General features: G+C 36.4%; 3 protein-coding genes and 1 long non-coding RNA gene across 6 annotated transcripts; 2 read left to right on the forward strand and 2 right to left on the reverse strand.

The window, feature by feature from the left end:
- Positions 1-159: 159 nt before the first annotated feature.
- On the reverse strand, positions 160-8,741 carry LKRSDH (lysine ketoglutarate reductase/saccharopine dehydrogenase). 2 transcript variants are annotated; one of them, XM_012375806.2, is made up of 11 exons: positions 8,223-8,741; positions 6,600-7,082; positions 6,198-6,227; positions 5,858-6,083; positions 5,102-5,429; positions 4,482-4,845; positions 3,933-4,255; positions 3,507-3,756; positions 1,274-1,537; positions 780-1,161; positions 160-436 (listed from the first exon to the last, which is right to left on the reverse strand). In XM_012375806.2, exons 1-11 carry the CDS (start codon positions 8,319-8,321, stop codon positions 321-323), a joined length of 2,865 nt encoding a protein of 954 aa, XP_012231229.1. In that variant the 5' UTR covers positions 8,322-8,741; the 3' UTR covers positions 160-320. The 2 variants fall into 2 exon arrangements, with proteins under 2 accessions (XP_012231229.1, XP_012231231.1); XM_012375808.2 differs by lacking the exon at positions 6,198-6,227.
- LOC137000243 (uncharacterized) lies at positions 1,414-3,865 on the forward strand. The gene is made up of 2 exons (XR_010890523.1): positions 1,414-1,552; positions 3,471-3,865. It is a non-coding gene; the product is annotated as an uncharacterized lncRNA (long non-coding RNA).
- A 127-nt stretch (positions 8,742-8,868) lies between the features above and the next one.
- TfIIFalpha (transcription factor IIFalpha) lies at positions 8,869-11,370 on the reverse strand. Its single transcript, XM_012375809.2, has 7 exons — positions 11,199-11,370; positions 10,982-11,028; positions 10,527-10,898; positions 10,142-10,461; positions 9,745-10,031; positions 9,325-9,668; positions 8,869-9,249 (listed from the first exon to the last, which is right to left on the reverse strand). Exons 1-7 carry the CDS (start codon positions 11,220-11,222, stop codon positions 9,036-9,038), a joined length of 1,608 nt encoding a protein of 535 aa, XP_012231232.1. The 5' UTR covers positions 11,223-11,370; the 3' UTR covers positions 8,869-9,035.
- Positions 11,371-15,884: 4,514 nt separating this feature from the next.
- LOC137000241 (uncharacterized) lies at positions 15,885-25,034 on the forward strand. Of its 2 annotated transcripts, XR_010890521.1 has the most exons (8): positions 15,886-16,439; positions 16,717-17,197; positions 17,469-17,949; positions 18,221-18,701; positions 18,973-19,453; positions 19,725-20,205; positions 20,477-20,954; positions 24,337-25,034. XR_010890521.1 is itself a non-coding variant. In XM_067356319.1 (7 exons), exons 5-6 carry the CDS (start codon positions 19,317-19,319, stop codon positions 20,188-20,190), a joined length of 603 nt encoding a protein of 200 aa, XP_067212420.1. In that variant the 5' UTR covers positions 15,885-16,439; positions 16,717-17,197; positions 17,469-17,949; positions 18,221-18,701; positions 18,973-19,316; the 3' UTR covers positions 20,191-20,205; positions 20,477-23,310. The 2 variants fall into 2 exon arrangements, 1 of the variants encoding a protein (XP_067212420.1); XM_067356319.1 differs by lacking the exon at positions 24,337-25,034 and having other exon boundaries at positions 15,885-16,439; positions 20,477-23,310.
- Positions 25,035-26,199: the final 1,165 nt, after the last annotated feature.

Raw genomic sequence — 26,199 nt, forward strand, 5'->3', positions numbered from 1 at the left:
CAAATGGTTGTTAATCGTATGAAGGAACTATACATACGATCGATTGTACAGGTAATAGAAAATCAATAGATATTTTTTTTTTATATTTTATATTAAAATAATTTTTAATACTATGTTTATACGATAGCTCATGTATTTTTGTAACAATGTACAGATATATAATTGTTACAAGACATTTATTTCTTTTTATTATACATATGCATAAATATTATACATTGACATGTGTATAATAAAATATATTGACTGTCTATTTTTCAGATGTACAGAGTGTGATATGCACATATGATCTTCATAGGAAATAATATTTTGCGATAAATAAGTCACAGCCATCTAGAGGTCTCGAAGGACTGTACGCCTTCAGCTCTCAGTCGATTGAGAATAGGTCGATATATATCGGGAGTGAAAGGTAGCACCATTCCTCGCTGTTGGATTTCTCCTAAATAAATATCGTAAGAATGTTATAAAATAAATATCTAATCAATACATAATAAAATCATTTATACAAACATCATTTTCTTAGAGAAATGCTATAATTTATCTTAATATTTTTTTCTCAAAGAAAGTTTCTCTACATTATTTTGCATATCATCCTGGAATTTAATCTATTTGTTTACGTTACATTTTTCTGCAATAATTTGATTAGAGAAAAGACAGTTCTACATTTCTTTTAATAATATATTAATCGCGATGTGAAAATTAATACAAAGAGAAAATTAATAATAGCTTTTTTAATAATTAGTTAAAAAATTAAATAAATAATTATAGAAAGATTTACGCACCATCCAGGATCATCTTGACAGCGATAGCGGTAGGATATCCCACGGTGCGCGCCATTGCAGAGTGTCCAGTGGCATCTCCATAAAGCACCAGGTTGATCCCTCTGGACTCTCTCCTGTTGTCCGGCCAAAGTATATTTATATCGTGTCTCAATATAACAAGATCGCGTTCGTTCTTTTCGTAACAGAGTTTCTTCGACAAATAATGCGTGAGCGTGTCGAGAGGAGTGTTCAGTTTCAAGACCAGATCCTCTTGCAGAAGGCCTAAATCCTCAATAGCTTTCACTCGCGTCCATGAATTCATCCTCTCCGCCAATTTCTGTTTCAGATTCTCGTAGAAGATGTTGTCGTTCGCCAATCCGAGCAAATTGCACAGCAGCACTCGCTGGAATTGAAGCGATGAACAATTAGGAAAAATAATTTACTTCGATACGTTAAAGGATCTACAAAACGTTCACTTCTGACATTCGTTAATCGCGCTATAACTCGAAAAATACCCAGGTGATATCCGGTCCGTTCGGATGAAGAATCGGATGCGGATTGGGATCGACCAGACCGAGTAACTGTAAGCCCAGTACAGTATCGGAGAATCCTTTAAACCTGAGCGTGCCTCGTAACACGGTACTCGCATTCTGCAAGCCGTAGTAATCTCTATATTTTATGCTGTCGCGATTGGGGAAACCTTCCAGAGCGAAGCCGGGGAGGAAGTCCAACTCTTCCACCGTAGACATCAGATCGCCGCCGCCTGCAATCTCCACTTCCTGAATCATAAAGAAGTGAAAAGTCATTCTCTTTGCGATGTAAACGAGGATATTAAAAATAGGTCGATTTTTGTCCATGGTGTGGAACAAATGGTTTCTTATAGATTTTATACCGTAGAATCACGTGGTAAAGTCCGTTTTCCTCTAGACTGCGGGGAAAGTACGGAAAAATTGAAAAAAAGAGCATGAAAAATGCAATTTCTCGTATAAAAATACATGTACTTATGGATGTACTTGAGTGAACACAAGTGTGTCCAAGCTTTTATTACTTTTACTCCAAGCAATTATTATATCTGTTCGACAGAGACGCGTCTCCTCCAAGAAAAATTATAATATCTAATTATGAATATGGCAGCGCTGTCACAGCGATCTTTGACGTCGTACAGTCAGAGAATAGCCGCCCAATCATCCCCTTACTCAGTATATACTCCAAGCAATTCTTATATCTCTTTCAGAGAGACACATCTCCTCCAAGAAAAATTATAATATCTAATTGTTTATATGGTTGCACTGTCACAGCAATCATTGACGTCGTACAGTCAGAGGATAGCCGCCCAATCATCCCCTTACTCAGTATATACTCCAAGCAATTCTTATATCTCTTTCAGAGAGACACATCTCCTCCAAGAAAAATTATAATATCTAATTGTTTATATGGTTCCACTGTCATAGCAATCATTGACGTCGTACAGTCAGAGAATAGCCGCCCAATCATCCCCTTACTCAGTATATACTCCAAGCAATTCTTATATCTCTTCCAGAGAGACACGTGTGACAGTGCTACCATATAAACAATTAGATATTATAATTTTTCTTGGAGGAGATGTGTCTCTCTGAAAGAGATATAAGAATTGCTTGGAGTATACACTGAGTAAGGGGATGATTGGGCGGCTATCCTCTGACTGTACGACGTCAATGATTGCTGTGACAGTGCAACCATATAAACAATTAGATATTATAATTTTTCTTGGAGGAGATGTGTCTCTCTGAAAGAGATATAAAAATTGCTTGGAGTATATACTGAGTAAGGGGATGATTGGGCGGCTATTCTCTGACTGTACGACGTCAATGATTGCTGTGACAGTGCAACCATATAAACAATTAGATATTATAATTTTTCTTGGAGGAGATGTGTCTCTCTGAAAGAGATATAAAAATTGCTTGGAGTATATACTGAGTAAGGGGATGATTGGGCGGCTATTCTCTGACTGTACGACGTCAAAGATCGCTGTGACAGCGCTGCCATATTCATAATTAGATATTATAATTTTTCTTGGAGGAGACGTGTCTCTCTGGAAGAGATATAAGAATTGCTTGGAGTATACACTGAGTAAGGGGATGATTGGGCGGCTATTCTCTGACTGTACGACGTCAATGATTGCTGTGACAGTGCAACCATATAAACAATTAGATATTATAATTTTTCTTGGAGGAGATGTGTCTCTCTGAAAGAGATATAAGAATTGCTTGGAGTATATACTGAGTAAGGGGATGATTGGGCGGCTATTCTCTGACTGTACGACGTGAAAGATCGCTGTGACAGTGCAACCATATAAACAATTAGATATTATAATTTCTCTTGCAGGAGACGCGTCTCTGTCGAACAGATATAATAATTGCTTGGAGTAAAAGTAATAAAAGCTTGGACACACTTGTGTTCACTCAAGTACATCCATAAGTACATGTATTTTTATACGGGAAATTGCATTTTTCATGCTCTTTTTTTTTTAATTTTTCCGTACTTTCCCCGCTGTCTAGAAAAAAACGGACTTTACCACGTGATTCTACGGTATAAAATCTATAAGAAACCATTTGTAGTTTTGGTTCCACACCATGAGCGAAAATCGACCTATTTGTAACATCCTCCTTTAATTTCTTTAAGAAATTTCGCTTATCACAATGCACGTTATTAACAATAAATTATTTCTTTCAGGATCGTCAATGCATAGGATTTTTTTAAACAACCCACTTGACCCTCGTGAAGATATTTCGCTGGTGACAGAGTGTTTATCAATGCGCCACGCGGAGACCAGCTGAATTTATATCTCAAAGGATTGTAGGAACATTCCGGCGCTGGCAGACCGCCGCACCATGAGACGAAAGATTCTATCTTGCCGCCTGCTTGTCTGACGTCGTCGAAGCACTCCATCGCCAAGAGATGATCGATCCCCGGGTCTAGCCCAATTTCATTCAGCACGGTAACGTCAGCTTCTTGCGCTCTGAATAACAATGAAGTTGTGGTTCTTTTGAAATTTTAGTTGTAACAAATTTTGCATGTACTTTTCGCAAATTATGATTAGAAAATGCAGCAAAAGCAATTTTTTTTTACTTGGTGCGTGACGTTTTTTATACGACCGTGTCTCTTGATATGTTTTATGGGTTTGTTAACACTTACTCTTCGTGCAGCGCCTTGACATCGTCATTCATATAGCTGGCTGTTACGAGATGCGTTTTAGTCTCGATGCAGGCTTTGGCGATGACGTGATGCAACGAGTACGGTAACAGAGAGACGGCCACGTTCGCCGATTTCATCACGTCGTGCAGAGTGTCCGGACGATCCAGCACGTTCAGAAAGACCGGCTCCACACCCGGAAATCGATTGGCCAGCACGTCAGCTTCGTCTTTCAATTGCGAGGCCACCACTAATCTTATATTCGTATCTCTGTGTAAATATTCTACTAAGGGCGCGGACACGTATCCTGCTCCGAGAACAACTACCTGTTGACGTGTCACAAAAGATAAAATACTATCGATTTCAAAATAGTCACGTAAGTAAATTTTATCATGTTATTACCAGAAATAAAAGCAAACATTGCGCGTTTGCAATAAACGTTCGAGCAAAACAAACGTCACAAAATATTTTATCTAAATTGATATTATTTAATCTTAAAACATGTGAAAAATTATTTGATCGAAAAAAAATCGGTAGGAGGGAATATTTTACCGTTTTACACTGCGGCTCTCCGTTATCGGCTTTATGCTTGCTTCGTTGATTAAGTTGTCTGAGTTCTTGAATGTACTCGAAATTAGGTGTCAATTCTCCGTTGGATGCAATAATAGCGCCGTGAACGGCGGTATTGAAATTGTGCTCCTCTAGCGGCTTTTTTGCATCCGATTGTATGATATCCAAAGCGTAGGGATAGAGAAGATTGCCGAAGAAATCCGTCGATTCCTTCGGGAGTTGCGTAGGCATATTGTCGATCGAACAAACTAGCACACCGGGACCCTTGAAAGACTTCATGTCCTTATTGCGATCGGCGTCATACAGACAGAATGGCGTATCGATTGTCGTACATTCGTTCATAAATCTTGCAAAATGTGCAGAAAATTTGTGCAACAATTAGAACACTTGAACGAAATTGTTAAAAATTAATTGAAAATTAATTTGCGCTTATAAATTTATCTAACAATCGCTTCTTCAAATTCTTATTTCAATTTACAAAAAAATGCGACACTATTTTTTAATATTATGTATAATAAGATATATTATTCTATAATTCTTTTATAATCTTCCAAGTTTTTATATATTTTCTGGAATTTTTTTACGATAAACGCTACACCTACTCGATACTGCCGCCAGGATCCGCGGATATATCGCAGATAGCGAGCATCCTGTGCGGCAAGGCGGGCGCGCCGACGCTTATCGGTAGCCACGGTGTATTCGCCGGTCTGAGCAAGTACTTTGCATCCGGTATCGTCAGCAATTTCGGGGAATCCACCGCCCAGTATATGCCATTGATGATCACCGAGGCGTACGGCGCTATCTTCTTGCTAAAGGTAGAAATGTACAATTCCGGATGCTGATCGTACTCCTCGGGATCAAAACCACCGCCCTCTTTCCGCTCGAGATGATGCCTACGTCGCACCTCGCAACCGTATATTTTTGTCGTATCTGAAGCGAAGAATAAATACGGACGTCGATAAAAGATAAATATTTGTTTGCGCGAGATAAATAGTTCTACTTGTTCTAAATAACGGCAGATTCCACGAGTCTTGCGCAAAGAGTCATTTTTATCGCTCGAGGAATAATACAAAAATGATGAAAGAATTGGAATATATTTGCTTTCAAGCTTTTTAGATTAAAATTGCTAATTACATAAAGTAATATAACTATTGCATAATAAAAATGCTTACTTATTTATCGCAAAACATTGCACAGTTAAAGACTTTCTATGTTAAAAAAAATAAATTGCATTTTAAAACATCGGATCAAAAGAGAGCTGCGCTTCGCGGATCAATTAAAATAATGATAAAGAGAGAAGCATTAAAGCGAATTGCGACACAAATGACGCATATTGATGTGAGATTACATCAACATACCGCCGTGTTCCGCGACCTTCCTCAACATCTCGGGCGGCACGTATTCGTGAGGCAGCTCTTGGAAGACTTCTTGACCTCCTTGACTGACATTACCGCTACCCGTGAAAACGAAAGTCAACGGCCCTATTGACTTCGGCATAGCGCCCAGAGCGATCTCATATCCTGCGCCACGGATCGCCTGGCGTGCCATAGCTGAATCCCGATAGTTGTGCGCCGGTCCGATGTGCTGGTTAAGCAATTAATCCACTTAATACTTGCATGAATTTAAGAATAATTGTTTTAATCTATGTATCACAAATCGTTTCCTGTTATTCAGTAAATAATATTGTCTAACATATACCTTGCAGCAATTGTGACAAGCTCCTGATCTCTCGTGGGTGAATTTGGAAAATGGTTTGATTATTTTTTTTCTGCATTTGAAAATCAAAACTATATAGAAATAATAAAAGTGAATAATTCTTTCTTTACATTTTTGTTCAACCATTTGATTATCATAGAGAAAACAAACAGAACGTTATCAATGCAACGTAAATAAGAATGTGTGTTTCTAAAAATGCAACGAACAACACATGGTATATCCTTATCTTCTGTAATTCTCCTATTTATTTAGCTTTTAATATCACGATATGATAGATTAGAGCTCAAGATTTCGAATGTTTCTTTTTCCGCGCTGTTCGGAATTGAGCGGAATTTCAAATTTAATGAAATATATTCGGATACTTGCAGAGTATCATTAGCGTACCATAAACGGAGTATGATGACCCAACGCCAACAGTCTCAGGCCTAAACCGTGTAATATGTTCACCATACCGGCGACGCCGGCGTATTTGCCGAAAGCGACTACTCGCTGGCCATTGGCGTCCATGAGCTTCTCGTAATCCAGCAGACGTATGTTCTTCTCCAAGATCGCGTCCAGGAGAGGCATATTACTCTCCTGGGCTTTGATGGTGTGCGAAAAGAGGCAGTACGTTTTGTTCGGTATCAGCTGGTCCACGGGCACTTGCTTCACGCCGAAGATGACGGAGGCCGAGCTGATGTCCTCTTGCAGCAAGGCGCCCGCCGCCTGGTAAGCCTGTGCAGGATATGCCCTTCGATTGCTGGGTTGCACAATTACTTTCACCCCCGATCGAACAAGGCGACGAACGTTCGCCGGAGCCAGCGGCGCCCTTCTTTCCCATACCGATTGGTCCTCCCGTCTTATAGCTATCACTTTGCCCTGAAGACTCTAAAAAAATTTTACGCAAAAAAACACTCAGTGCGCTTTACACAAGCAAGTTATTTTATCTCTTTATTTTTGAAGAATTTATTTTATACTTTTACCTAATTGATTTTTGTCACGAAAAATTATCTACGCGATATTTGATACAAAAGGTAACAAAAAAAATCGTAAACAGCTCAATTTAAAATTTAATAACAAACGGCCTACTACCTAGGCTTAATAACAAATCTAAAACAAGATATACGGGTGTTTCATAATGTCCGTGCCAGCGCTCGTGTGCGGGTAGAATGCGGTAAACTGAATAGAAAAGTCCTGTACCATTTTGCAATTTTTGCAATAATAATTGAGATATTAATTAAAAAGGATTGACGAATAATCGCGCGTTGCACGCGGCTAGACCATGGGCTGTACACTCTAGGCGTGACAGCAACGAGGATCACACGGCAACAAAAAATAACAACATGTATTACTCTTGCTCTTGCCATGCGTTGTTATTTTTCGTTGCCGTGTGATCCTCGTTGCTGTCACGCCTAGAGTGTACAGCCCATGGTCTAGCCGCGTGCAACGCGCGATTATTCGTCAATCCTTTTTAATTAATATCTCAATTATTATTGCAAAAATTGCAAAACGATAAAGGACTTTTCTATTCAGTTTACCGCACTCTACCCACACACGAGTGTTGGCACGGACATTATGAAACACCCTGTATGTCAATCGCTCAATTTACATTTCTCGAGCGATATTAGTATTTTTTTATTTAAATTAACAATCTTTACGCTTTCACCATCGATTTTATTGTATTTTGAATATTAGATTTTTATTGACGCCTAATGTATACTGAAGGTGATTGAATAATCAACCGAAACATTTATATTCTTTATTTACATTTTCAAAAATAGTTGTATAAATAGAAGAAAGATTGACTGTTATGAAATAACAAAACAAGTTTAAAGAATTCTTAAATTAGAAGATTTCGAAAATTAATAATTCAGCTTGCGGAATAATTTCCTATTAACTTCTTCCAATTTTTACTTATTTTTCAGAATGCTAGAATCAGCAATGCCGGCGTGATATCAATTAAGCGGATCGACACCAAGAACCGAGATTACACAGAAGACACATTACTTTGAATGTAACTTTGCTTACACTTATACATTTCACGCTACGAATGACAACACAAGTCGCACTGGTCAGCAGATGACGTGATTCACGTCGTCCAGCTCTGATCAAGGCTAAAATCCGCATTACACCTTCGTCGAAACTGATTCAGCGGCAGTGTAAAGGTCGCCGAGGAGGAGATCCGAGAGAGAAGTTCACCGGTTGAAACCGATTCACGGTGGTGGCGTCGACTGGAACAATGCGGCTTCTCGGCGTAATCGCGCGTGTACGTTTCGAAACCGTTTTCTGTGTGTTTTGAACCGACTCCGTTATACTATTGTCACGGATCGTTGGAAATGTCGGAAAGTATTACAAAATCGCTGATAAACTCGGAGCTACCGGAACCCTTATCGGCATCGCGTAACCTTCTGACCGTTACGCCGGCCGTATACCGCTGAAAAGAAACTTACGATCCAATCCCGGAAAAATGTTTCCTTTCACGCGCGCGCATTTATCAATTGCACTGACGCGATAATCGAGATGACGACGCGCGCTGAAAACGCGGACACGCGCTGAGAACAAAACGTAATTGCAAACAACACGCGCTTGACGCACGTATGTCGTCAAGTGTTTGGTAGCGCCTGATATCTGATCACCTTATCCGAGGTCATGAAGTCAAATTAAGACATCGGGATGCAATTTTACAAAATTTTAATGTATAAAGATGCTTGGTACACACACACATTTAATTTATAGAAAATCTTATTATGTAAAGTAACAATACTATAAGATTTCTGATGTGCTAAAAAAATCATAATTATAACAATCAACCATCTTGGGAACTACTTATACAAACGAGGGTCAATTAGATTGCGCTTTAATCGATAAGTACATCTTGCTCTTAATAGTTTGCTTGGTTGGATTTATCTTCTTTAATATCTGCGTCATAATGTTGACAAGCTGATCGGACGTGAGACCAGTCTTCTTAGATTTGAATTTCTGCAGCAACTCGGTGGTGGTCATGGGTTTGCGCATTAGATATCGTCTCACTGCATCCTCCGTAATACCCGATTCGCTGAAAAATACAAAACACGTGATAAACGTCATTAACGTTGCGTGTTTATTACTTGATGCGAAGACAAAGACGCACTTTGCTCCCGATATGTACGTCGTTGCTGGAACCAGATTGAAGTTATCCAATTTCAATTTCTTCGCCTGTGACAAATCTGGAGATCTGGTTTGTTTTCTTTTCAGAGAATCCGAGACCCCGGATGCTGCGGGCGTTGGCGTCGCGGATCTAGAGCTGTGTGCGCTATTAGGTTTCTTGTTATCTTTCTCTTTCAAGGCTGAATCCGAATCAGACTCCGAATCGCTTGAGAAATCACTCGAGGAATCCTTCCCCGATGCTGACTTTTTCTGATCCTTCTTCTTCGCCTTTTTCTTCTTCTTTTTATCTTTTCTCTTATCCGCTTCTTTACCAAGTTTGTCTTTATCCTGAAACGATTCCATATATTTCATTATAATATAACTGTTTATCGATATAGGCCATAAAAATTATGTGTTTCGTTACTTTATCATCCTTTTCCTTTCCTTCCTCGTCTTCGTCTTTGTCTTCTTCACCCTCCTTCTTATCTGTTTGTTCTTCATCTTCCTCGTCTTCGTCAGATGCGAGTAATTTTCTCAATGCATCTTCTTCTGCGACGGACTTGATTTCCTTTTGGTCTTCCAGCTCGGATTCGGGATCAGAAGAGTCGGAAATATAATCGCATTCCCTTCCCTCCTCATCACCGTCGTCGCTTTCCTCAAACGCTTCATCATCTGAAGCATTCTTCTTCTTTTTCTTTTTTTGCAGTTGAACTAGAATATTTCATTAAAATTTTTAACGCATTTGTTAATTATCTATACAATTGTCAATTATTTTCTTAGTAATAATCTCAATAATTAATGATAATTATTTCGTTTATTACCTTTGCCCTTCTTTGCCTTTTTTCCATCATCTTCATCTTCAGATACTTTTTTATTTTCCTCCTCACCACTGTCAGAATCATCATCATCACTGTCCATCCACTCATCCATTTCTGATATTTTCAGTTCCTTCTCCTTTTTGCCTGGCCTCTTACCCTTACCAACTTCTAATTCCTCATCATCTCCACCATCCTCGTCATTTCTCAATCTCTTGCGCAACATTAGTGAAAAATAATTCATCACCTTATTTCTACGACTAAATTCCTGCTCTGCTTCTTCAGCGCTGAGAGCTTTGTATCTCTGGATTGGCTGAAAGTTATACCTATGTACAGAAGTTTCATATTTTTATAATTATCTATAAAACAATCAACAGTATCGAAAACTTACCATTCGTGTAAAGGAAATGCTTCTATGGCACCATCAGCAGCATGCGTGAAAACATAATATGCTGCGTTTTCGCTGACTCCTCCTTCTCGTATACCTTTGAATTTTTTTCCAGTCTTCCCTCCCGACTTCAAAATCCATGGTTGATCCTCAGGTTTATACTTCCTACTGGTAATACCATACTTCTTTCTTCTAGCCTCTTCTCTAGCATCACGTCCAAATTCTGAACCAGCACCAAATTTAGGCATTTCTTCCTCCAAACCCTTGTATTCTTTCATATTGTTTTCTCGTTCCATTTTCACTTGGGTCCATTTTGAAAAATCTACATTCAGTGTCGCATTGAATCTCATAACATTGTGTTTCTTCTTGCTGTTTCTAAAAGTTTGATCAATTATTTTCAAGTGAAAATTTGTTACAATAATATGAATTAAAGAGAGATAAATATAAGTAATACTAACTTCGGTACTCTAATACTGAATTCCTGCACAGATGGTGCAACTGGAGGCTAAAAATAAAAAAATTACATCATATAATATTGTAATATAAAAATAGCATAATCCTGTCTTTTAGGAAACGTATATTAATGTGAATATATTTTAATAATGCATTCTTTTTAATAAAGTTATATAAATATAACCTACAAATGCAATTGTAATTACTATCTATTATATATACCTTTGAAACTGTATTTGCATTCATGTTCTAATAAAATAAAAACTTTTGCACAATGTAGGGTCACAATTTAAAACTGTATTTATAATTTAAAAGAATGTATTTCCAATCTGTTAGTTCTGTTTTAACATAACATCTAATATAACCTAACCAAATACCGCTCTATCACTGCTACTGAACTGCTATCTGCTATCCAGTCATTGTACTTTGTAGGACAACATCAAGATTAGAGGATGCGCAACGGCCAGAAAACGCCTAATCGCGTCCTTCAATTTTTACTTTTATTTATATTATTTATTATATTTTTATTTTTATTTATATTATTTATTTTTATTTATGAAAACAGCTAAAGCGCTATTATATGATGTAACTCGAAAACTCAAAAAATTCTAACCAAGATCAAATAGTTTGAGTGTTGGCTAAAATGGTTTGAGTCTTGGCTAAATCAATATTTCTAAATTTGTGCAAATAAAAAAATCGGGATTTTGTTATAGAATATAATCTTCTAATATGTATCGCAATCGCTATTTGAGAATTAATACGGTAAAAAGTACGATATAAAGAAACTTTTGCTGCTCTGGTAAGATAATAACACGCAGAGCACGTACGCCGTGATGTAAACAAGATTCAAAAACAAACCCTAACACTACATGTGAGTAATTTCGGTATTAGCGTCGAAGATTGTTTTTCGTAATCTAAGACGCGTGCGCGCGCTGTTGTCTTGCGTACTTATTGTCCTTGCGTGTAATAATTTGCTCACATTCGCACGACGACACTCGCGCGGAGCACACGGCAGCGGAAATAACTCTGTATTTTCCTTATCGCATTGTTTTCCAAATCGTAATTGCAATTGATATTAAAAGATTATTTTCTACAAACAGTTGCCGATTTATACTATTTCTCATCTGCGGAAATCACGGAAATTTTGTAAAAGGTAATTTAGGTATATCATAGCCAAGACGAATGGTAGCAAAATTGACTGCGCAATTTTTGATATCTTTCTATCGTTGTTGCGTGCTGTGAGAATGAAACGGATCATAGTTTCATGCGATCGCGCTTTCCTTTGTCATATCACGATAAAGGAAAATTCGAAAAATACGCGATTGTATAAAACTATAATTTATTTGATTTTCACAGCAGGCAACGACAGCAGAGAGAAATCGAAAATTGCGCAGTCAATTTTGCTTACCACCCGTCGCAGCTATGCTATGCCTAAACCACTTTCGCAAGTTTTTCGCGCTTTCCATACATGAGATATAATATAAATCGACAATTATTTGTAGGAAAATTTGTAGGATAATCTAATATCTGTTGTGATTGCGAGGAATAATACGGTAAGGAGAATATTAAAAAAAAAGTTTTTGCTTGCTCTGTGACGTATTCGAATAGGAATGTGAGTAAGGTGATAGTGCGCAAGACAACATACGCGGCGTCGTAGATCACGAAAAACAAAAACAATCCCCGACATCGCGAGCTAGCATCGAAATGCTTTGGCGCGTGTCGTCAAAGATAGTTTTGTTTCTTGCGATTTACATTGCGGTGCATCCTTAGCGCGTTATAACCTTGTTATCATTCGCACAAGGACACTGAACCAGAGCAGACGGCAATGAGTCTTTTCGTATCTCCTTATTGTATTAATTTTCAAATAAAGACACATATTAAAGATTATTCCTTACAACTAATTACTAATTTGTATTAATTCTTATGTGCGAAAAACACGAAAAGTAGTTTATATGTAACATAGTCGCGACGGATAAAGCGAAAAGTTAATTACGCAATTTTCAATTTCTCTTCTCTGCTGTTGCTTCTGCTATATATCGAATTGTAGCCTCGTGCGATTGCGTTTTTCGAGTTTACCTTTGTTATCATGACAAAGATCGTTTGTAATTAACCGTGTTTTCGCGAGTAAATGCTCTAAAAAGGAGCAGCCATCGATGACAATCGAGAGGAGGAGGAGGCTTAGGAGGCATCAGGCGACGGTAGAACAACGTTGTGGTAAGTAATTTATCGTTAAAAATGTTATTTTTTTTAAATAATAGTGCAGAGGCTGGTTTAAAACACCAGTATTGTTTCAATCAAAGAGCTATTTTGATTAAAATAAAAGATAGAATTATGTATCCATATTACACACAGAATGATCACAATATGATGTAATAAAGCTTCAGAGGCTTAAGTGAATAATACAATTATATTCCTTAATTTATTTAAAAAAAATTTGAGTTAAATTTAAATTTAAAAATTTAATTTTTTGTTTAGACGTGTGAATAAATAAATTAATATAAAGTTTAATGTACGCAGTAATTATTTTATAAATATTAATTATTTCAAACACTAATCTGCATTTATTTTTTTATTTTACAGATCAATTTTGTGCGCGTAATCGCTGCTACAAAATATATTCGTTCCGTCGTATGATATAACAAAATGCGCGTCGGGAGTGCCGTTAATGCCGAGAGTTATAGCGAATCTATAGATAAACGCATTTTTGCTATATGACAAATATTGGGACACGATTTTTTTTTTACTTTAGGCTTGGCTCGGGGGAGAGAAAGGTCGGTTTCAATCATAAAATCTCGACTACGGCAAAGGCATCTTCGGTTCTACATGAAAGCCAACCGATTGCTTTTCAGATGCCTTGTATCTAGTCGGTTGATTGGGTGACTAATCGCACCTCATCTTCTTCGAGCTTACCTTTGCCCTCTGTTTTGAGAAAATCGTGCCTCAATTGGTAAATGCGGTTGTGTGAAACGCGGACGGAATTCACGCGTAACGCTGTTTGGACAATTCGGTTCGATTCGCTTGCGACGTCGGAAGTGTCGTTTAATGTGAGTCGCGCGATTTTTCGTATTCGGACACGCACGCGAGCAAGGCGTGCGCCGCGAACGCGTGTGATTCAGTGTGAGTACTTCGAAGGACCACTGACAATGAGAGGAGGAGGAGGCTCAGGAGGATCCATCGGGCGCTGGCGGAGCAACTCTACGGTAAACAATAATTCATTCATTCGTTGAAAATGTTGTAAATATTTATTAGTTTGAATGCAACTATAATTTTGATTTATTTTCATATTTTACAGATCAACAGAACGACAACTCCACTGCTGCGCATTGATTGGTGAGCCCAATTTGTTTTTTTTATTATTAAGATAATGGATCGAACAATAGTGTAAAAATATTTTCGACACATTTTACAGACCGTATAATGTTTATCGCTTTATAGTAATCAAAATTTTATTCTCACGTATTTTTTTCAAATATTTTGAGTTGTACGTGCATTTATTTTTAAAGAACGAAGTACTTATTCTTTTAATTAATTTAAATTAAAGTTATGTGTTACCAATATTATTATATATATTTAGAAAAGTTATATGTTATATTAGATTATAATTATAAAAATTATTAAACAATATGTAACCTGCAAAATGCGTTGTACATTAAAAAAAAGCAAAGTGTTTCTAATTGATTTTGATTGAGCCCGATCAACTTTCATCGGCCTAATAACCTTTCGAATCAATATATACTAAATATTAATCATATAATATTAAAAATATAATCATACACAAGAATACTTTAAATAAAAATATGAAAAGTACACTATTTCTTCGATCCAATATCTTAAATGGATAGGCTAAGACTTAGATACGTTGATGAATATTTAACCCTGGAACATTTTCTAAATATATTTCATGATTGATGGATCAGAGCAAGATATATTGAATTATTCGGAGAGTTTGTAGAATTTTTTAATGACAGAATTGAAAACAATTTTTATATGTTTATATATCTTTATTTAGTAATGTATGCACAAGTTGTTTAACCTTTTTAATTAAGCAATTGAAAATACAAAGATCATGAGAAGAAGAATTATTATTATATATTGTAACCAAGGTGACAACAATAGAATATTTCAATAAATATGTTTATAGTGAAAATAAAATAAGTACTTGATTTTAAATGTAAATTATAATAATTTACTCCAATACTTTCTAAATATCTACCGATATCAGAAATATCTTTCTAAATATTATAGCTATTGATTGATAGCTTTTATTGTTATGAGCTTCCGCGTTCAGGATTTTTATTTTGGTGTTACTTATTCTAATTACGTTTCACATATATTTAGATATGTTTATTATTAACGAATTGTTTTAGATCATTTTATTAGCTATTGCTAAAATTATATTTTTTCCAGATTGCAAGGTATTAATAATTCTTAAATCAAATAAAATCAATAAGGAGCGTAAAGAGCCACAATGCTAGATTTTCGTGCAAAGGTTATGATATATTCATTAAAAATGTTTACAAACGTTTCAGCCTGCCATCAGGCCTTCTTCAATGTACAAAATAAGAAACAATAAAATATAAAATTTGCTCGCAATGATTAAAAAATTAAAAGATGTAAAAGACGTATTTGCAATCCTTTATCGACCATATTGTTGTTTGTTAATAAATTAGATAGGACTGCAATAGATGCAAAAAAATACAATAATAGTTAAAATAAATAAAATAAAAAGAAGGTAAAATTAAGAAAAGAGATAAACGTACTTGTATTAATTACATGATGGAGAAGCGCTCGCCCAAGTAGAAGGAACGAGATGGAAAAGACCAGATGTCTTTACATGTTGAACTTGAATATCTTAGTGATCGTAATTTGTTAGAGAAATTCAGAAATTCCGATTGACGGTAAGAAGAGAGAAAAAGGAGGGGGGGGGGGGAAGGAGTCAGTAGGGAAGGAGAAAGATGGGGGTAAAAAGAAATTGGTAGAGAAAAAAGGAGGGGAAAAAAATTTATAGAAGAGGAAATAAATTAATAATCGGGAGATAGGCATCAGGTAAATGATCCGTGTCGTTTTGATTATTGAGCCCTGCATTTTGTCTTTTAATAAAGACCATTTCAGAAATCAGTCTTTTCGGATAAGAGGGTTCACCGTCCAATATCTTAACATTATTCCAATCAAAATCATGGGAAGAATCAATTCTGTGTTTGGAAATGACAGAAGAAGAACAGCTCTTCTTATTAATGTCGTTTTTATGTTCTTTTATTCTGGTGTTAAGTTGTCTTTTCGTCTGTCCAACATAAGTCATATTACAATTAATAATTCTTCCCTCCCATGGGTACACCTTGTCGTGGTGGGAGGGCTCAGTATCCTTCAGGATGGTGGTTTATCCTTAAGGATTTAAAGGGTAAACCATCCTGAAGGAGAAGCTAACGTACCCTTGACACAGCATTGCCACGAGTCGTCTTTCAGGTAATTGCATTTATTTATTAATAGATATTTTAGTATCATAATAATATTTTATTCCTTGAAAAGCAAATAATATTTCAATTCTTCCAACTTACAATAAAATAAAATTAAAGTTTTTACTGAATATTTACTAAAAAATTAGTAATTTTTTCCTCAATGTATAAGAATTTGATTACAAATTATGGGAAATAAAGAGAAAATTTAATATGTACAATAATTTTATTTATAAAATACTAAGTTTAACACATTATTAATCTGAACTCGATTTTGTATTTTACAGATCAACTCCGCTCTTGTCCGTTGCGTATGATGGATGGCAACCGCTACGGCTATGGCTACGGCTGCGGCTACGGTTACGGCTACGGCTATGGCTACGGCAAGGGCTGCCGGCAACGGTTGCGGCTGCGGTTACGGCTGGTGCCTACGAATGCGGCTGCGGCTACGGTTGGGCTAGGCTACATAGCTACGGGCCACTCTATAATTCGTCGCTAATGCTGGACATTAGCGACTTATTGAAGAATGGCCCTGCGGCCACGCCTATGTCAATGATCAAGTTTGCGGACGCGTCTACGCCCACGCCGTCGCCAAAGCGCACGCCAGCCCCCAACGCCGTAGTCTACGCTAATGCTAAAACCTACGCCAACGCCAAAGCCTACGCCAACACCAACTCCTACGCCATCGTCAACGCTCACGCCCACGCTGACGCTAACGTCAACACCAACGCCAATAAAATATACGAGGCCTAACGAATCATCTTTCAGGTAATTGCATTTATTTATTAATAGGTATTTTAGTATCATAATAATATTTTTTTCCTTGAAAAGCAAATAATTTCAATTCTTTCAACTTACAATGAAGTTAAATTAAAGTTTTTACTGAATATTTACTAAAAAATTAGTTTTTTCTCAATGTATAAGAATTTGATTAAAAATTATGGGAAATAAAGAAAAAATTTAATATGTACAATAATTTTATTTATAAAATACTAAGTTTAACACATTATTAATCTGAACTCGATTTTGTATTTTACAGATCAACTCCGCTCTTGTCCGTTGCGTATGATGGATGGCAACCGCTACGGCTATGGCTACGGCTGCGGCTACGGTTACGGCTACGGCTATGGCTACGGCAAGGGCTGCCGGCAACGGTTGCGGCTGCGGCTACGGCTGGTGCCTACGAATGCGGCTGCGGCTACGGTTGGGCTAGGCTACATAGCTACGGGCCACTCTATAATTCGTCGCTAATGCTGGACATTAGCGACTTATTGAAGAATGGCCCTGCGGCCACGCCTATGTCAATGATCAAGTTTGCGGACGCGTCTACGCCCACGCCGTCGCCAAAGCGCACGCCAGCCCCCAACGCCGTAGTCTACGCTAATGCTAAAACCTACGCCAACGCCAAAGCCTACGCCAACACCAACTCCTACGCCATCGTCAACGCCCACGCCCACGCTGACGCTAACGTCAACACCAACGCCAATAAAATATACGAGGCCTAACGAATCATCTTTCAGGTAATTGCATTTATTTATTAATAGGTATTTTAGTATCATAATAATATTTTTTTCCTTGAAAAGCAAATAATTTCAATTCTTTCAACTTACAATGAAGTTAAATTAAAGTTTTTACTGAATATTTACTAAAAAATTAGTTTTTTCTCAATGTATAAGAATTTGATTAAAAATTATGGGAAATAAAGAAAAAATTTAATATGTACAATAATTTTATTTATAAAATACTAAGTTTAACACATTATTAATCTGAACTCGATTTTGTATTTTACAGATCAACTCCGCTCTTGTCCGTTGCGTATGATGGATGGCAACCGCTACGGCTATGGCTACGGCTGCGGCTACGGTTACGGCTACGGCTATGGCTACGGCAAGGGCTGCCGGCAACGGTTGCGGCTGCGGCTACGGCTGGTGCCTACGAATGCGGCTGCGGCTACGGTTGGGCTAGGCTACATAGCTACGGGCCACTCTATAATTCGTCGCTAATGCTGGACATTAGCGACTTATTGAAGAATGGCCCTGCGGCCACGCCTATGTCAATGATCAAGTTTGCGGACGCGTCTACGCCCACGCCGTCGCCAAAGCGCACGCCAGCCCCCAACGCCGTAGTCTACGCTAATGCTAAAACCTACGCCAACGCCAAAGCCTACGCCAACACCAACTCCTACGCCATCGTCAACGCCCACGCCCACGCTGACGCTAACGTCAACACCAACGCCAATAAAATATACGAGGCCTAACGAATCATCTTTCAGGTAATTGCATTTATTTATTAATAGGTATTTTAGTATCATAATAATATTTTTTTCCTTGAAAAGCAAATAATTTCAATTCTTTCAACTTACAATGAAGTTAAATTAAAGTTTTTACTGAATATTTACTAAAAAATTAGTTTTTTCTCAATGTATAAGAATTTGATTAAAAATTATGGGAAATAAAGAAAAAATTTAATATGTACAATAATTTTATTTATAAAATACTAAGTTTAACACATTATTAATCTGAACTCGATTTTGTATTTTACAGATCAACTCCGCTCTTGTCCGTTGCGTATGATGGATGGCAACCGCTACGGCTATGGCTACGGCTGCGGCTACGGTTACGGCTACGGCTATGGCTACGGCAAGGGCTGCCGGCAACGGTTGCGGCTGCGGCTACGGCTGGTGCCTACGAATGCGGCTGCGGCTACGGTTGGGCTAGGCTACATAGCTACGGGCCACTCTATAATTCGTCGCTAATGCTGGACATTAGCGACTTATTGAAGAATGGCCCTGCGGCCACGCCTATGTCAATGATCAAGTTTGCGGACGCGTCTACGCCCACGCCGTCGCCAAAGCGCACGCCAGCCCCCAACGCCGTAGTCTACGCTAATGCTAAAACCTACGCCAACGCCAAAGCCTACGCCAACACCAACTCCTACGCCATCGTCAACGCCCACGCCCACGCTGACGCTAACGTCAACACCAACGCCAATAAAATATACGAGGCCTAACGAATCATCTTTCAGGTAATTGCATTTATTTATTAATAGGTATTTTAGTATCATAATAATATTTTTTTCCTTGAAAAGCAAATAATTTCAATTCTTTCAACTTACAATGAAGTTAAATTAAAGTTTTTACTGAATATTTACTAAAAAATTAGTTTTTTCTCAATGTATAAGAATTTGATTAAAAATTATGGGAAATAAAGAAAAAATTTAATATGTACAATAATTTTATTTATAAAATACTAAGTTTAACACATTATTAATCTGAACTCGATTTTGTATTTTACAGATCAACTCCGCTCTTGTCCGTTGCGTATGATGGATGGCAACCGCTACGGCTATGGCTACGGCTGCGGCTACGGTTACGGCTACGGCTATGGCTACGGCAAGGGCTGCCGGCAACGGTTGCGGCTGCGGCTACGGCTGGTGCCTACGAATGCGGCTGCGGCTACGGTTGGGCTAGGCTACATAGCTACGGGCCACTCTATAATTCGTCGCTAATGCTGGACATTAGCGACTTATTGAAGAATGGCCCTGCGGCCACGCCTATGTCAATGATCAAGTTTGCGGACGCGTCTACGCCCGCGCCGTCGCCAAAGCGCACGCCAGCCCCCAACGCCGTAGTCTACGCTAATGCTAAAACCTACGCCAACGCCAAAGCCTACGCCAACACCAACTCCTACGCCATCGTCAACGCCCACGCCCACGCTGACGCTAACGTCAACACCAACGCCAATAAAATATACGAGGCCTAACGAATCATCTTTCAGGTAATTGCATTTATTTATTAATAGGTATTTTAGTATCATAATAATATTTTTTTCCTTGAAAAGCAAATAATTTCAATTCTTTCAACTTACAATGAAGTTAAATTAAAGTTTTTACTGAATATTTACTAAAAAATTAGTTTTTTCTCAATGTATAAGAATTTGATTAAAAATTATGGGAAATAAAGAAAAAATTTAATATGTACAATAATTTTATTTATAAAATACTAAGTTTAACACATTATTAATCTGAACTCGATTTTGTATTTTACAGATCAACTCCGCTCTTGTCCGTTGCGTATGATGGATGGCAACCGCTACGGCTATGGCTACGGCTGCGGCTACGGTTACGGCTACGGCTGCGGCTTCGGCAACGGCTGCGGCAACGGTTGCGACTGCGGCTACGGCTGGTGCCTACGAATGCGGCTGCGGCTACGGTTGGGCTAGGCTATACAGCTACGGGCCATTCTATAATGCGTCGCTAATGCTGGACATTAGCGACTTATTGAAGAATGGCCCTGCGGCCACGCCTATGTCAATGATCAAGTTTGCGGACGCGTCTACGCCCACGCCGTCGCCAACGCGCACGCCAACGCCAATGCCGAAGTCTACGCTAATGCTAAAACCTACGCCAACGCCAAAGCCTACGCCAACACCAACCCCTACGCCATCGTCAACGCCCACGCCCACGCTGACGCTAACGTCAACACCAACGTCATAAAATATACGAAGCCTAACGAATCATCTTTCAGGTAATTGCATTTATTTATTAATAGGTATTTTAGTATTTTTTTTTTTTTTTTTTTTTTGTAAGGCGGGGGAAATTTTTTATTGATACCCACGGGTCTCGGTGGAGAACTCGTGGGTTATGTGGGAGTCCCCAGGGAAGAAATTTTTGGTATACCCACTAAAACCCTCGCCGTTGACCTTCCTTGCCATATGAGGTAGAGCCGGGTATCGTCTTGGACATTCGTCACAACTCCCCCTCAGGGGGGGCGCAGCGCCCTCCGCTGCACTGCTCACTGTTGATGTCCCCGCGGTGGCTTTGTCCTCGCCGTCGGAGTTCGACTCCGTAGGGCCAGTAACTTATATTATGTATAAATAAGTATATGACGTATGACATATGTCATATAACTTATTTATAAAACATGAAATATAAAGGTATTTTTGGTTTTTGTATGTATCATTTGTAAAAAAATCTTGATAAAAGAAACAACATTAATTTTGTGATTTGCAATAATCTGTTTCAATATATAACATTAATTTTGTGATTTGCAATAATTTGTTTCAATATATACTTTTAAATACTTACAATTAGCCTTATTTTATGCGCTTACTTTGGTATCTAAAATACACATCAAAATATAAAATTTATTTCTATCACAGTAGAAAAGAAATATGTTATAATATATGATATTATATATATTATTATATATGATGTTTAATTTTAACAGTTTTTATTGGACTGTACTTTAGACAATATTATATTTTGTCATTTCTCTCTGTTATAAGATATAATGTTTCTTTTCTACTGTGACAGAAATAAGGCATAAAATAAGGCTAATTTTAAATATTTGAAAGAAGCATATATTGAAACAGATTATTGCAAGTCGCAAAATTAATGTTGTTTCTTTTATCAAGATTTTTTTACAAATAATAGACACAAAAAATTAAAAATATTTTTATATTTCATGCTTTAGAAATAAAAAATGTGGCATATATCATATACATTTCTTGTAAAAACAGTATACAAAATGGTGTTAATTTTTTATATAGATATTTTGATATAAATATAGATAATATAGAGTACATAATATACAGGGTGATTCAAAATAACCTGATGTCCTTGCAATGCCATATTCTTGAGCAAATTCTGAGACGATTTTTCCTTTTACAAAATTTTGTCCGAAGCTTAGTTTTCGAGTTATAATTGAAAATAGGTAGCAACTTACGAGTTCAGTACAACGGGCAGCAGGGACGCGCAACGTATAATGAGACTATCAAGTGTTTATTATCGTCTCATGACGCATTGCACCGTCCCTGCCTGTCCATTGTATCGGACTCGTAAGTAGCAAACTATTTTCAATTAGAACTCGAAAACTAAGCTTTAGACAAAATTTTGTAAAAGGAAAAATCGTCTCAGAATTCGCTCAAGAATATGGCATTGCAAGGACATCAGGTTATTTTGAATCACCCTGTATATATAAAGCATATGACGTGAAAGCACATGATGTGAAAATATTTTACAATAAAGAATAAGACAAGCCAGAAGCGATCTAACGTGTGCTGGCGATGTAGAATTAGAAAAGTCAGAGGCGATCTAACGTGTGCTGGCGATGTAAAATTAGAAAAAAGTCAGAGGCGGTCTACCCCCGTGAGCTGACAATTTTTAATAAATATAGTCGGAGGCGATCTAACGTCAGCTGACAGTTTAGAAAAAAGAGAGCCAAAGACGATTTATTCGTGAGCTGGCAAATTGTAAGAAATATTGTCAAAGGCGATCTATCGTGAGCTTGTAAATTTTAAGAAATACGTATTTCTTTTAGTTAGTAATTTACTACATGTGTGGTCTGTTAATGTTTTATCGAATAATTTATAAAGTCATTTCACCTTTTTTCACGGAATTGAAATTTTATCGTATGCCTGTATGATGTACATACGAGACGAAATAGACTTGTACAAGGTGTCTAATAGATATAAATTAGATATGATAAAACATTTTATTTGAAAAATGTATATATAATACTATATATCTAATTGGAAAAAAATATATATGCTTTCTCTATTTTTATTCTTATGTAATTAATACAAAATAAATAAATAACTTAATTAATTATTTAATACATACATATACATATTGAATATAGTTATCTTTATTTTATATTTTATATAATGACTGAAATGATATATACTCTCATTATTTCAGTCATTATCATATAAAATACAAAATAGAGATAACTATTTATTCAATATATGTGTATATGTATATATTAATTAATTGATTAATTAGTTATTTTGTATTTACTACATAAAAATAAAAATGAGAAAAGTATATGACATTTTTCTTTAGTGATATATATATATATAGTATCATATATATATTTTTCATTTATTATTTTGTCATATTTGTTCATATTTATTTGACATCTTGTATACGCTTATGTCTTCTCGGACATTATATTGCAGCCTTGCGACGAAATTTCAGTCGAGAAAACAAGCATCGTTTGTTTACAATCTATCCGATCACACGTACACAAACCACATGTCAGTGTAGTGAGTTACCACTACAAACAAATCCGCAGTTTTAAGACGCTGCTCTTATTCAACGTCTTAAAACTGTTAAACTTTTATAAAAAACGAAAATAGATAGTCCTATACAATATGTTATCCTAAGAGCAGAATAGAAATTAATGAATAGAAACAAATTTTGTTATTAATTCTTTTTTTCCGAATGAAGTCGAGCAGTCCGAATTCCGTCTTTCTGTACACTTTAATCCTGCAAAAATTTACAATTCTATTATTCAATGCGAAAAAAGAATATGACAATATAGATCCAATTTTTTTTATAAAAGAGAATAATGATACGATTATTAGCATGTCATTTTTATTACAATAAATGATTATATTACAAAATGATTATCATCCCAGAAAGCATAAAACATTCTGGGATCAACTTAAAAATATCCTGATGCTCAGAGGAATGTCTTCAGACTTTCTTCAGATGACTATAATCTAGACTCTAATCTTTTTACCGTTGTAATGAATAATTATGTATTGTAATGAATAATTATGTATTGTAATGAATAATGAATAATTAACAATTATATCTGTAATTAATATTATACAATATCTATAATTATATAATTATTATTAATTATATTTAGATTAATGTTTTCAAGAAATAGACACATGAAAGAAAGTTTTAATGAAATTGAAATAAAATAAATAAAAACGCAAGAAACGAAAAAATCGTAAATCTTGCATAATATTGCCGCGTTATTATTTATCGCAAATATTTTCGACAAGTATTTATTATATTTTCTTCTTTTGAGGCTGATTAATTTTAATTTTTTCTAATATTCTTTACTTAAGTTTTTCAATAGTTGTGCTATAAATATAACATTCTGATTACAGAAAGAAACGTATTTGCAACATTCTCGAGTTTTTTTTTTGGCGTCGATAAAATGTTCCACTTTTGTTGTGCGAGTATCTACACAGAATGCGGAAATTGTTGTGATATTTCTTGTCGTCCTCAACCTCACAGACATGCATGTGCGTGCAATTTAATATAACGACGTATATTATCGTTACTTTTTTTCTATTCATTATGCAGGTCAATGTCGAAGAAAATTTCGCAGTTCGTAATAGCATAATGTATGCCAATAGATTGTATAATTTGTTATTAATTATTTATCACTATAAGTGTAGCTTTAACTATATCATTTGTTATCTTGTTTTATTTAAAATTATATTGTAGTTTATTTCAAACCAGAAAAATGGCAATCAAACCAAATAAATTGCAAAATCACAAGTATAAGAAATATAAAAACTTATAGCGAAAATAGACGACACACATTAAGTCGCAGAAGAGCAAACAGAAAAAAAACTTGTCGTCGTTATCCAAAATACTTCTTGCAAAGTGCTCGACTGGTATTCCTATAACAGTAAAATGGGACACCGGTTTGGGTTACACATATGGAAATTGTGTCACACAACTTACGGAATCGGATTTCTTCATGTATGTATGGTATATACGTGCGTCGCATGTGAAAAGTGGTTTTCAAAAATATCTATGTCGGATGTGCAAATACATCGTAAAAGGTTACACTACATTCACGAAGCATTCTTTCTTTATGAAGATATAAAAGTAAAATATATATTATCAAATTTTTTTACATTTGATAGCTTTATATATTAAACAGTATTAAAGCTAAAAATATTTACTACCTATTCGAATAATTTATGTAATTCAGAAATTACCCATATGTATTTTATTATGATATATTGGTGAAGTGCACTACACTCCATATAACGGAATACATGAAGGATATTTAAGCCAAAAGTTCTTGCGCCAAATAATCACTTGCGTAGCAAAAACAGTAATTATAATACGTATAATAACATGTAATTTTCGCAAAAATCTTCACACGACGACCAGTAGGTACATTTCACTCAATATTTCTCTTAATAAATTTCTCTTAAAATACTTAATAAAAATTTTTATTAAGAAAATTATTGTATAAGTATCTTATTAATTTTTTTCTGGATTACGATGAGAGAACGCACTACGACGGTTACCTATATTACGGATAATTATCCTTCGTGAGAACATATTATTAAACGATCCTCTTGGAAAACAGGTCACGCATGAAATTACAAAATTGGCTCATCGCGAACGTCTAATCCTCTCTTTTCGGTTATTAATTTTCACGATTAGGTCTTTGGCTTCGGTTCAATTCGCGGCTGCACGCACGAGATGTTTCCCGTGTCAGCCGAACGATTACCGAGTCAGCGAACTGATTCAAGTTGCCAATTAAAGAAGATACATACTTGCCGCCGCGGAGAAACTTATACATATGTATGCGAACGGTATGCGGATTCATTTTTCTGATAAGCACCAGTGAATGTACATCATTTGCATATATTTCCGACGGAAATTGAGTTTTATGGTCGTTCATATCGCTTTCGCGGTTCTTCGAACAGAATTACGAAACCATTCTCTTATCACAGCGAGATAATTAAACAGCAATTAAATTTCAAAACATGATTATGGTAGCTTGTATGTCACAACTTAATCCTTACATCACGCTTCCAAACGAAATTTCTTTAAACAGAAAATAAATTTATAAAAAATATATACTTAACTTTGGTTTAATATTAATGCGAACACATTGGAACAATATTAATTGTTATTTTTCGCAGTCTAATTATTGACTTGATGTGTAAAACAGTCACGCGCGGATTGTCACGTCGTTTTGATAATTATCGAGTCATTAG

Source organism: Linepithema humile, chromosome 5 (genome assembly GCF_040581485.1).
Source record: "Linepithema humile isolate Giens D197 chromosome 5, Lhum_UNIL_v1.0, whole genome shotgun sequence".
Taxonomy (NCBI): domain Eukaryota; kingdom Metazoa; phylum Arthropoda; class Insecta; order Hymenoptera; family Formicidae; genus Linepithema; species Linepithema humile.

Coding starts and splice junctions, on each gene's coding strand:
- LKRSDH (XM_012375806.2), bottom strand. CDS start 8,321: ATGCGGATTTTAGCCTTGATCAGAGCTGGACGACGTGAATCACGTCAT. Junction 4,256..4,481: donor GAGAGCCGCAGTGTAAAACG/GTAAAATATTCC, acceptor ACACGTCAACAG/GTAGTTGTTCTCGGAGCAGG. Junction 1,162..1,273: donor ACGGACCGGATATCACCTGG/GTATTTTTCGAG, acceptor CTTCAATTCCAG/CGAGTGCTGCTGTGCAATTT.
- TfIIFalpha (XM_012375809.2), bottom strand. CDS start 11,222: ATGAATGCAAATACAGTTTCAAAG. Junction 10,032..10,141: donor AAAGGCAAAGAAGGGCAAAG/GTAATAAACGAA, acceptor GAAATATTCTAG/TTCAACTGCAAAAAAAGAAA. Junction 9,250..9,324: donor ACGTACATATCGGGAGCAAA/GTGCGTCTTTGT, acceptor TGTATTTTTCAG/CGAATCGGGTATTACGGAGG.
- LOC137000241 (XM_067356319.1), top strand. CDS start 19,317: ATGCTAAAACCTACGCCAACGCCAAAGCCTACGCCAACACCAACTCCT. Junction 19,454..19,724: donor CCTAACGAATCATCTTTCAG/GTAATTGCATTT, acceptor TGTATTTTACAG/ATCAACTCCGCTCTTGTCCG.